We start from the raw sequence: 12241 nt of genomic DNA, 5'->3' as shown, positions 1-12241 counted from the left end.
CCAAATTTCCAGTAGTTCATTATCACTATTAATTGAATAGCGCATTCACAATTTTTAAAATCTTTTTGCCACAGAGACGCAGGCAACTTTTTTTAAAAAAATGGGAATATTTTTCAAATTTGAAGCTCTCAATGATTAATTACTAATTAATTACCAATTAATTAAAAACAAAATTTGCTTTTTCTGAGCCGCAGAAAATGAGTGATACTTAAGGGTCCCTGAAGCCAACAGGTGTTAAGTTAGCCATGATTAACTCATCCCACTGATTTTGAGAAGGCTCAGCTAACTTCTCAATCTCTGGTTAGGATGTGGTCCCCCCCTATTTAAAAAAAAATTTCCTCCCAACACTGTCCCACCAAAGCATCTTTCTTTACTGGTTTATGCTCACAAAATCCTAATGCAGAAAGACACCCAAGTTTCACAGAACAAATGAATTTAAACAAAACAAAAACTAAGAACATTTGACAAGCCACAACTTTGGCCAAAGGGAAGGAAAACAAAGAAGAGGCAAGTTAAACTCAACACCATCAGTTTTCAAGGCAAATGTATAAACTAATGATCGTCAATAACAAAATACAGAACCTTTGCACTATTTTGCTACATCTAGAGAGAGGCACACAGAATAATTCATTGATTCATCTTAGTACTTTCTTGCAAGAGATGGTTGTGATTTTTTGACTACGTGTAAACTTTTTCGGTCACTGATGGAGAGCACAGTTTGACAAGCTCTCCTGCCAAGCAAACCCCAGAGAGAAAATGGCCATTGCATGGCGCCGGTGTGCTTGACTTATTGTGCCCATGGTTGATTAGGGTTCCTTCTTTTTGGCATTTAATTGCGCAATTCTATGCTGGTCTACTCAAAAGCAAAACCCACTGAATTTAATGGGGCTTACTCCCAGGAAGTGTGTATAGGGTCACAGCCTAAGACACTCCCATTTTTTAAACACACAAGACACTGTGAGAAGATTACTACTACTAGGAAGGCTCTTGGGGGGGGGTTAAGAGGGGGTGTAAAAACATTTTGCCTAAAGTACACTTGTATAAAATAAAAATAGAAATATAACATGCTACAAGGGAGGGAAAAATTAGTACATAAGTACACTTTATTTTTTATCTTTTTTTTTTACAATAAATAATAAGATTGCACTGTAATTGGCATTTAAAGTACTGTATGCAGTATATAGTATAAATAAACCTAACACAAAAATAATGTTGGTTTCCCCATTACTTTGGTTATGGGAATATATGCTAGTACAGGACACTGCACCATAGCGAACACAGAGGACAAAAAGAACTATGTTGCAAGCAAAACCAAAACAGCAAAAATATACAAAATGTTTTTGTTTAAAGCAGGGATATACAAAGTAGGGGGCACGATTCACTGGAATTTCTCCAATGCATGTGCTGCTTGAACAAAAAGGAGCCGCACAACAGAACTTTGCCTGTACAAAAGTCTACATGAAAATGTGTGGAAATTGCGCAAAATGCGACTCCAGTTTGACCCAGGAGAATATGCACAGGAGAAGTGAACAGTGCATTGCGCCCTGTGTCGGTGGCACCCTTCTGGAATTGACTTGCACCTCCTGCTCATTGATATCCCTGAGGCACTTGAACATCATTGTCATATAAATAATCCAATGACTCAAAAGTTTAGAACAAGACAAAAAAAAATGAGAGAAAAATCAAGGATTTTGATGGATTGGATTAACATGCACTTTTGGGTCACTGATGTAAGGACAGACACAATATTCTGAAGGGAAACTGACACCGGTTTTTGCAATGGATCACATACTGTATACTGTAGTAAGAATAACAATTCAAGGCTGAAGCAGAAGTCACAAAGTGTGCATGGCTGCCATCAAAACCAGCAGCCCTGAGTATCCTCCTCTTTCCTCTCCAGTAATGTTTGCTATTACAAAATGTAAGTCTGTTCACATTTTGCAAGCAATAATAAAAGTTGAGTGGGGCTAGAGAGAACATCTCAATGCACAGATCTCATGCCAGTGTTCTTTTTTAGGGTAGGCTTGTGGGGAGGGAGGAGGAGATACAAGGCTGCTGTTTTCAGTGGCAGCCATGCATGCTCAAAATACCTAACTTTAATCTCTAAGATGCATCCAATGAACTCATCTCAGTTTTTCTAAGGCTGAACAACAAATGGGTTCTGCTTCCCTTTAGTGGCTGATTGACGGCGAAAGATTACTTATGTCTAAAGGTAATACTTAATATAAACAGCAAAGGCAGCAAGCTTTCACCAGTTCTAAACACATAAAATCAAGATGAATATATCAGGTCTAGTGATTGGATTAAGAGTAAGTTATATACACAAAGGCGAACAAGTTAAAAGCAGCTTTTGGGAAAAAAACAGCTGGACATGGGAGTAACTATTGCACAATGCCCTCTTAAAATTACAGCTATAAAATAAAAAAATGGTAAAAAACTGTAATGCTTTGTCATTTATAAAGCTATTTGGTTATCAGATCTGTTATACAGGCAGTTCATAGTGCGCAAACAGCTGGAATAGAGAGACGTATTAAAAAGGATTTCAGGTTGTGGGATAAATTATTTGGATTGAAATGTGCTAAATATACTGTATAGAATGATAAACATAGCTGAGTTTAAAATTTTACCATGGAGAAGAAATACTAAAGAGAAGGGGGGGGGGGAAATGTAGAGGATAACATCATATGCAACATGGATAATTCTTGGTCGTCCAACAACACGTATTGCTGAACGATATAGACTAACCACCACGCTATTACACGCTGGCAGTTAAGGCTTGCAGGTGCAGAAGAGCTGTAAGCAAACAGTTATTCTAATGTAATAAAACTGCAATTTAAAGACTGCAATGATTTCAGCAAAAAAAAGAAAAAAATACACAAAAGGCAATTGGTTACAGTTCTGAATCCTGGAAAGTAACAAATGCAGAGCGATTAAAAAGAAAACAAAAACAAAAAACAAAGTATATCTGCTTTTGGTATCTGGCTTGGATATTTCTGAAGTCTGATCATTTCCTGGTCTTGAACTTCAAGAAGGTGTACCCAAATACAAATATTTATCTCCTAGATAGGACTGTCCCTCCACCACAACCCCCCACCCCAAAGAACGAAACACAAAACCCTGGAAAAAATGTATAAAATGCATTTGAAAACACCACTGGAAAATAAAGAATATCTGAATAAAAACATGTGGATTATAATGCGTAGCATTAGTTAAAATGATACCTCAAAACCCTTGTGTCGGACTCTTTACTTCATAAACAAATACTGTAGTATAAAGGCAAATAAAATGGAGACAGTTGCAAAGCCAAGGACAAGGAGGGCTGCAAACTGTTCGTCAGAAGGCATCATGCTTTTTGTCTTGGGATTGTCTATCCTTCCCATTTCCTCTGTGAGCAGCAGCTGACTCTGCTGGAGCAGAAAGGCAACAGATGGGCTGAAAGGTCCACTGAGTTCTTGTGAGGTATCCAAGCACCGGCGGCAAACACATACTCGGAACCGGTAGTCTGTGTTCACTTGAAGGCCTGAGATCTGGAACGTTGCCTCGTCTCCCTTGTACACCTTTCAAAACAAAAGCACAAGGTTGGAAAAACCAAAATGAATACGATGCTGTTTTGCCCCCTGGATTTTAATCCTGCGGTATACAAGTCCTCTGTCTGCAGACAAATTCCTGAGAATGGGAACAGGTGACAGATACCAAATGCATTTCAACAGTCTGAATTAACACGTCTGTATCTTATTCAGATACTACTTGTTTATAAAACTTATAAAGCCCCACCGGGTAGATGGGGCTCGTCATCCTGGGAAGGCAGCTCATCTGAGAGAAGGAAAACTCTGATCCCAAACCTCCACTGCCTTATGGCTACATCCAGTTATGGAAAAGGCTTCAGGAGTCAACCTCGAGGCAAAATCCGGAGCTGGAGTCCCTGAGGCAGTTCATGGCTGAACACAGTCACGTTCTGGCAACTCCTGCGACGCCGCTGGAACCAACTGTATTGGCCTCTGCCTTTCCATTGGACCATTTCAGCAACATGGAGAGGGGGGATTTGCTGCATGGGTAACAGCCTATCCTCCATACCTACTTTACCCAGGCTTCGCGCACTGGAGAGGACACTGTTCCAGAACCACCATTCAGAGCGTGACACCATAGTCTTCCGAGACTGAAGGATGCCAACTCAATAAAACTTATATTCAGCTTTTAGCTCCTTTTTCGTTTATCTAACACATTTTTATACCGCCCTTCCTCCAAAGAGCTCAGGGCGGTGTACACAGCTATCCCCCCCTTTGTTCCTTACAACAACCCTGTGAGGTAAGTGAGGCTGAGAGAGAGTGACTGATAGAGTGAAGCTGAGAGAGAGTGACACACAAGGTCACCCAGGAAGCTTCACAACTAAGGGGGAATTTGAATCTGGATCTTCCAGGTCTGAGTCCACCTCCAAACCACTACACCACCTGGATCTAGAGGTGGCAAACATGTTCAAACAGCACACAAACAGTTCTAAAATCACCACAACATCACAAGTTATATTTAATAACTGGAGCCTCACTAAAATCCCAAGATATGCTGCTGAGAAGTTTGTTGAGAAAGAATGGTTTCCACCACCCTACAGAAAGTCTGAAGGGTCACACAGTGTTCTTGTGTTTTGATGTACCTATAACCCCACAAAAGCCCATCACACCAAGTTGGAGTTGAGTGGCAACCCTATTTATGGTCTGTCAAGTATGACCCCTAGAAAGCACCCCCAACATTAAGCACCACTGTTTGTACAAATTTTTTTTTCCACATGTGCACAGCACAGTTCAGAAGAAGGGCAGCACTTTTGCAATTAAGCTAGAAACTCCGGGGGAAAAAATAAAGTCCCCAAAAGTTTTAACAGTGAAACTTATGCAGCACATTTTCTTGTTTATGAAGTAATTTATTTAATTGACTTTTCAATCCACCCACAAGAACTATCAGTTCTGCTCCACGTACTTAGATTTTTGCAGGATTTGCCACTCTACAATTCCTTATATAAAAATGACAGGACATTTGTTACAATAACACAATAGTTACATTGGTACTCAGTGAACACTTCCAAAGCTGACTCAGGGTTTTTTTTTTGGGGGGGGGGGGCAGATGGAAAGATGATTGTCCTTCAGTAATTGTGATCAAACATTGGCAGAGACAGGAACAAAACTGTAATGAAAACCAGCAATAACAAAGTGCAGCATTATAAATGGGGGTTCTGAAGTAAGAAAGGTTAAATGATCCCCTCCCCATCACGGTCCCATCAGAGTAGAGTTTATAGACAGGAGTAACCCTCCAGGGTGCCCAAATGCCAGCCCTGGGCCACTTGCGGCCCTTGAGGATTTCCAATTCGGCCCTCAGGGAGCCCCCAGTTTCCGATTAGCCTCTGGCCCTCCAGAGACTTGCTATGGCCCGTGCTGGCCTGCTACAACTGCTCTCAGCGTGATGGCCAACTGTTTGACCTCTCACATGAGCTATGGGATGAGGGCTCCCTCCACTGCTTGCTGTTTCACATCTGTGATGCAGCAGTGGCAGCAAAGGAAAGGCCTTTTATAGGCCTTGAGCTATTGCAAGACCTTCATTCATTCATATAAATTTCATCTCTAATATATAATTGATGTAAATTTATTCAAATTTGAAATGTAAATTAATTCTTTTTTTTCCCCTCCGGCCCCTGACACAGTGTCAGAGAGATGATGTGGCCCTCTTGCCAAAAAGTTTGGACACCCCTGCTCCACCAAATGTAATGAACTACAGTACTTAGTTATTTGCATGTGGAATTCATGCACAAACACCATAATTACTGACTGAGGATAAGTATGCAGAAGCACATACACTTTACGCATCCAAGTTGAAAATCAGGCATTTGCTTTGATGGATACATCATTCCCTCCTATAGTCTCCAAAGAGTAAACAGTGGGTAGGGATCGCTTTCTCCATACAGAAGCCGGCTAGCAAAACAACTGCAGAACGCACTTCTCTTGGGTATATTTACCCATTTTGTTATTATTAAGAACGTAGCTGCAATTTCACCAATTCATGCTAATAAAATAGGGAAAATGGATGACTCAGGGAATATGAGTCACTGTAAGTGGAAGAAAATGTGAATCTGCATAAATGCTTGGCAGTGGGTGCTTAGGTGGGAGAAAAAGCCAAGAGGAAGTTAGCAGCAATCTTTTCAAACAACAAACAAACATTTTCAGCCATTGCAGTAGTGGTGGATCATGCTTTATTTTCACAGGGAAGTGTTACATTGTGTCACAGGTTTATCAAACCCTTGATTTAAAAGCTAAAAGTCTGCTTGTGACCTCTTTGGTGGTGGATTATGTTCTCTTAACCTTTTCTTTTTGATTGCATCTTATTTTAATATTGCAAGAAAAGACTTTTGCCAACATGGAGATAATTCTCTTTGCTGAACAGGGAACAAATGGACATTGCCTACAGTGATTTTGGAAAAGCAAATAGGGACAATCTGCTTCACTCTCTTTCTCCTAATGCTATAACCAGATGCAACAAGCTTGAAACAGGCATGTTAGAAACACTTTTAAAAAACAAATCGCTTCCTGGGGAGACACCCCTTCCCAAAATATCTCAAAGGGACAATGCTTGAATGATGAAAAGAGAAGCAACATCAGAGATAATTGCAACAGAGACAGTATGAAAGCAGAAAAATGGAAATGTGCTCAGAATTATCATACTCTGACGTGCTGCTTTAAAAAATAGGCTGCGCAAATATTTGCAATAATATTCAGACAATTATCTAAACCAGTGGTTCCCAAACTTTTTCAACTGGTGGCTCCCTTGACCTGCTGGGTCACTGGATGCAATTCCCCTTTAGAGCTACAATATAAGGCGGCTGGTTTTTCACTAGGATTATATGGTTGCCCTGGCTGGTTTCTGCGGTTCCCTGGGGAGCCACAGCTCTCAGATCAGGAACCACTGCTCTAAATCACAGTTCAGAGGATCGGAAATGAACCCACTGCACTTATGCTCCACTTCTTGTAACATGACTTTCTGTTTTAATCAAATTATAGCTTGCCCCAAAACTCCCAGAGCTGACACTGCTGCAGCTGATGTTATCGGTGTGGCCAGCAGCTTCACCTCCAAGGCTTTGTCCAAAGCCAAAGGGGCCATCTCAGTGGGAGCTGTTGGCAAAAGAACTGGAGCATCAGTATAATCCCGACCCTTTCAAAATACCTGCCTGGCAGCCTCTCATGTCAAGATGATGAAAGCACTGGAGGCAGGTATAAGAAGGAGGATGGGGGAGGAGACTAAGCACATGTGACATGCTGGGGAAGGCAACCTTCAGTCTTGGAAGACTATGGTATTGCGCTCTGAATGGTAGTTCTGGAACAGCGTCTAGTGTGGCTGAAAAGGCCGATTCGGGAGTGACAATCCCTTCCACACTGGGAGCAAGTGCAGTCTGTCCCTGGTCTGCCTCCCTGGCTATGGCTTCCTTCTTTGCCTCAGTCTGGTGGGCAAGCCAAGATTTCCCATCTGTTGAGGTCCATTCCTAAGGCCTTCAGATCCCTCTTGCAGATATCCTTGTAACGCAGCTGTGGTCTACCTGTAGGGCGCTTTCCCTGCACTAGTTCTCCAAAGAGGAGATCCTTTGGGATCCGACCATTGCCCATTCTCATGACATGACCAAGCCAATGCAGGCGTCTCTGTATACATGCTAGGGATTTCTAGTTCATTCCAGGACTATGTTGTTTGGAACTTTGTGATTAGTGTCTGCGACTGACACTCAGAAAGCTCTGAGAGTCTACAAGTCAGGTACCCACAGAGGCTGTCCTCAGAAAGCCTGTCACCTGAAAAATTCAACATATCTAGCCCATGAGGCAATGGTTGACCCAACGTGAGTATGAGGACTTCATCAGGAGGGTTGGACAGCCTTGAACCCCCATAAATTTATATGCCTCAATGACATCATTTCCTGGAAAAACTTCCAGGGCTCAACAAATCAGAAAAAAAACTGCAGATTCAAGATCCATTTGGTTGGGTTCCATGGTCAAAAAAACCCTGCTTCACAGTTTGTGAAATCCAGAACCTTGTAGAATTTAGATTTAATCCTGTGGATTAAAGGAAAATGAAAATCAAGGAAAGTGAGGGTGATGGATTAACTTCACCCCTAACAGGCTTCTGCAGCCCATCTTCTCCCCTTCCTGGTCGTGAGATTTGCAGACCATCACCATTACAGTATTGCTTGGGTCCAATTGCCTCACTCAAATCCAGGCTGTCCTCAATAACAGCCAGGCACCAAGTTTGCAGGATCAGCCAGATGAGGTTAGGGAAAGAAGGCTAGTAGTTGAATTTTCTCAGGTTATTAAAACCAAGTGAACCTCTTGCAGCAAATGAATGTGGAAGACAACATTTTAAAAAATCTGCAAAAGCAACCTGCTTTATTCAAAAAAAGTAAATACTTTGCTCACAATTTACCAGCAATGTCTCATGCAAGAAGCTTCCATGCCTTTCCACTCTAACCTACGCCGTATTTATTTGACTCAGATCCCATTACTGAAAGTTTCTCAGATGAGCTAACATGAGAGCTACAGACAAGATAATGAGGCTTCGGTGGCAGCACACAATATACACCCAAAACAGCAAATTTGAGGCTCCCATTAAATGCTGCGGCTCTCTAGGTGAAGCACTACGAACTATCAATCTGCTCCCAAAGTGCTCCAATATGATGCATTCTTATGAGACATCTTTCCCCCATGCTGGAACCCCCACCCCAAAGCCACTGCCCTGCTCTGAAGCTGTTTGGTCATTTCTCTCTCAACATGCCTGTGAATGGGTATCCTCGGAGACCTGGGCCTTTGAAGAAGCCCAGCTGCAGACATACAGGAAGGCAGAAAGCAGCAGTGATATAAATTGCAGTTCTTGACCCCCTGACACCACCCACATTACCTTGGTCCACACTTTATACTCCAACTAGCACACCTCTCAGATTTGCAGTTTACCTTCTCACCCAAACAAGCCAAACACACTTCAATAAAGTAAAAGATCACCATGAGGACCTTAATCTCTGTCTCCTGCTATGAATTACAGAGATGCTGAAGATCTTAAATAAAAGTACAAGGCATGATTATAGGGGAAAAAGGTAAATTAATGTTGATGCTTATATTTATAACCATAGGTACTTCCAAACACAATCTGGGGTGGATAGTTATTTCAGAGTGAGACTCAGAACTTAGAAATACACAACGGCTAAGGCTAGTCCCATGTTACGTTGCACACACATACATGACAGTTAATTTTAAAATACAAAGACTAGGCATGTTGAGAACAGGAGTATGACTGTGTACACAGTTGTATCCATGCTGACCATAACATGTGAACAACTATACACAGGTACTAGATCAGGGGTGCCCAAAACCTGGCCCTGGGGCCACTTGCTGCCCTCGAGGCCTCTCAATGCGGCCTTCAGGGAGCCCCCAGTCTCCAATGAGCCTCTGGCCCTCCGGAGATTTGTTGGAGCCCACACTGGCCCGACGCAACTGCTCTCAGTGTGAGGGCAACTGTTTGACTTCTCGCATGAGCTGTGGGATGGGGGCTCCCTCCACTGCTTGCTGTTTCATGTCTGTGATGCAGTAGTGGCAGCAAAGGAAAAGCCAGCCTTGCTTTCTGCAAGGCCTTTTATAGGCCTTGAGCTATTGCAATACCTTCATTCAATCATATAAGTTCATCTTTAATATATTCATTTATGTAAATCTATGTAAATTTATTCAAATTTTAAATGTAAATTAATTCTTTTTCCCCCCAGCCCCTGACACAGCGTCAGAGAGATGATGTGGCCCTCCTGCCGAAAACTGTGGACACCCCTGTACTAGGTCACCAATCATGTGTATGCTGTCCATAGGTTATACCTACATCGAAAATGTCTGATTAAAATTTAGTTCTCAAGCTTTTAAAAATAAACATGCATTTTAGAAAATCTCTTTAGGATTAATGATTTAAGAAGTTATGCTGAGATTTTCAGTTCATCATTTGGACTCAGTCCTGTACGTCCTCAAACATTTTGTTCAGTGTTTTCCACTTAATGCTGCAAGTTCAGTGAGGAGTTCTGTCATCAACTTCTCTGTCTCATTACGCAAAGTTGAAGAGAAAGAAGGGGGAAAAAGACAGCCGCAGCCATAAGTGGCTGCTGGCAATCAAATAACATAGTAAGCCATAGCCTATTAACTGTGCTGATATGAATTTTAACCAAATAATTAACAATTCACAGTGATCTGTTAGTTTATTGTGATTTTATGCAAATAAAGCTTACTTTGGACAGAATCTGAATAGGCAACTAAAGGACAATTACGAAAAACTGAGATAGAAAACAAAAAATAGGTTCTCTCAGCATTCAGTGAAGCATTTTAGCACCATTATTGTTGGTAGTTCACATACCACGTAATTTGCAAAGTACTTCTAAATTTTTTATTGTGCTTGTGGTTCTCGTTTTATGGACCGAGAACCGAAGCTTGGAGATAGTGACCTCTCTAAAAGCACCTAGTGAGCGGCACTTTTCACCCATGTTTCCCAGTTCCAAGGTCAATACCTCTGCTATCCTGTGTTCGTAGATTTTACTTCCGCTTACACATATTTGCACGTGCATGTACACAGGTGAGATGTACTAAATTGGCAGAGCACTGGTATTCAAAATTCTCAGGAGTAAATCTCCTGAGATAAGTTTTTGTGGGGTAGGGGGGAAGGTAGTGATGCGATCCCCAGGATCGCAGCACTGTGGGGGAAGGGGGGCTATTTTTAAACTTAATCAACGTGCTGCCAGGTTTTGGGGTTGTGGGGAGCCCTGCAGAGAGCTCTCCAGGGCTCCCCATGGCTTCTAAAAAGTGAAAGTTCTGGTTTCGTCATGATCTCAACTTTCACGTTTTACAAGCAGCGGGGAGCCCTGGAGAGCTCTCCGCAGGGCTTCCCACACACCCCTGGACCCCAGTAGTGCATAAGTTTAAAAATAGCCCCCTTTCCCCCACAGCAGTGCAGCCTGGGGATCACATTGCTGCTTTCCCCCTGACTCCACCCCTTAAAGGGAAAGGGGTAGTGTTACATGGGCTGGTACCAGTTTGACGACCACTGCTCCAGAGGTTTACTGTGCACCTCATCAATGGACTGCAGATGGTTCGAAGGGAAGGTAGATTACATAGGTCGTTGTGGTCAAGTGTGTGTGTGTCTCTCTCTCCTGTACCTGCTAAGTTGCTTTGGACATGAAGCAATGCAGAAGTCATGAGTTGAGGGAGCTGAGATCTGCAAGCACCTGGGGAGGGACTCAGTTGGTTTCGAGTAGGAAAAAGAGGGGAAAAAAAAGTGATGTAAAATACTTTCCAGGGGAAAGGCAACAAGATAGTGGCATCATTAGGGTTTACGTCACCTGGAGCGGGAGGCCAGTGCGTCATCCCCATGATGAACCTCCTCCCATGCAGTGGGCGGGGCCAGTGCTCTGGGCAAGGTGATCACCCCACAACCACTCATTTTTTTGGCTATAACTTTTGATAGAACAGAGATATTTCAATGCGGTTTGTTTCATTGCATTCTGCATGAAATCACACATTAAATGATATATAACATGATGGCATTTGAAAATACCAAGATTTTAAAAATTTTGGCCAGTAGCGGTGTCACTCCCCGGATGTGACACCCAGTGTGGCTTGCACCCCCCTCCAGTGATGCCACTGCAACAAGGAGCTTTGTGAAGTTGCTTAGCAACTTATAAATGGGCTATGTTTAGAAATGGGCTATGTCAGATGCAAGGGAGGGCACCAGGATGCAGGTCTCTTGTTATCCAGAGAGCTCCCAGGGGCATTTGGTGGGCTGCTGTGAGATACAGGAAGCTGGACTAGATGGGCCTATGGTCTGATCCAGTGGGGCTGTTCTTATGTTCTTAGCAGCCTCCATGTTGCAAGTTCACTGGAACTGAGGAGGGAGGTGTAGCCAAGAAAGGAAGGAAGGCAGAAATAGATAAACAGCCTTCCTAGGTACCATGATAGGCAGAGAGAATCTGCAATAACTTGATGAAAGAGTGGTGTGTGACACCACACCAGCAGGTCAAATGTCAGAGGACCCAATCCTATCCAACTTTCTTGGTGCATCCACAATGCAGCCCAGAGGTAAGGGAACAAATGTTCCCTTACGTTGTTCTCTTACCTTGAGGAGGCCTCTGTGACTGCCTCCCCACCACAGGATGCAGTGCACGCCCCATTGGCGCCCCATTGGCACACCCCGTTGGCACCTCTGC

General features: G+C 42.7%; 1 protein-coding gene across 3 annotated transcripts in view; it reads right to left on the bottom strand.

Moving 5' to 3' along the window:
* Positions 1–2945: 2945 nt before the first annotated feature.
* FNDC3B (fibronectin type III domain containing 3B) overlaps positions 2946–12241 on the bottom strand; it is a 313728-nt gene continuing 304432 nt past the window's right edge. For all 3 annotated transcript variants that reach the window (XM_066619166.1, XM_066619167.1, XM_066619168.1), the window contains one exon: positions 2946–3557. In XM_066619166.1, coding sequence (XP_066475263.1) covers positions 3246–3557 — 312 coding nt within the window. In that variant the 3' untranslated portion in view covers positions 2946–3245. The remainder of the gene's footprint in view (positions 3558–12241) is intronic.

Source organism: Tiliqua scincoides, chromosome 3 (assembly GCF_035046505.1).
Source record: "Tiliqua scincoides isolate rTilSci1 chromosome 3, rTilSci1.hap2, whole genome shotgun sequence".
Taxonomy (NCBI): domain Eukaryota; kingdom Metazoa; phylum Chordata; class Lepidosauria; order Squamata; family Scincidae; genus Tiliqua; species Tiliqua scincoides.
This window is presented reverse-complemented; position numbering and strand designations above follow the sequence as displayed.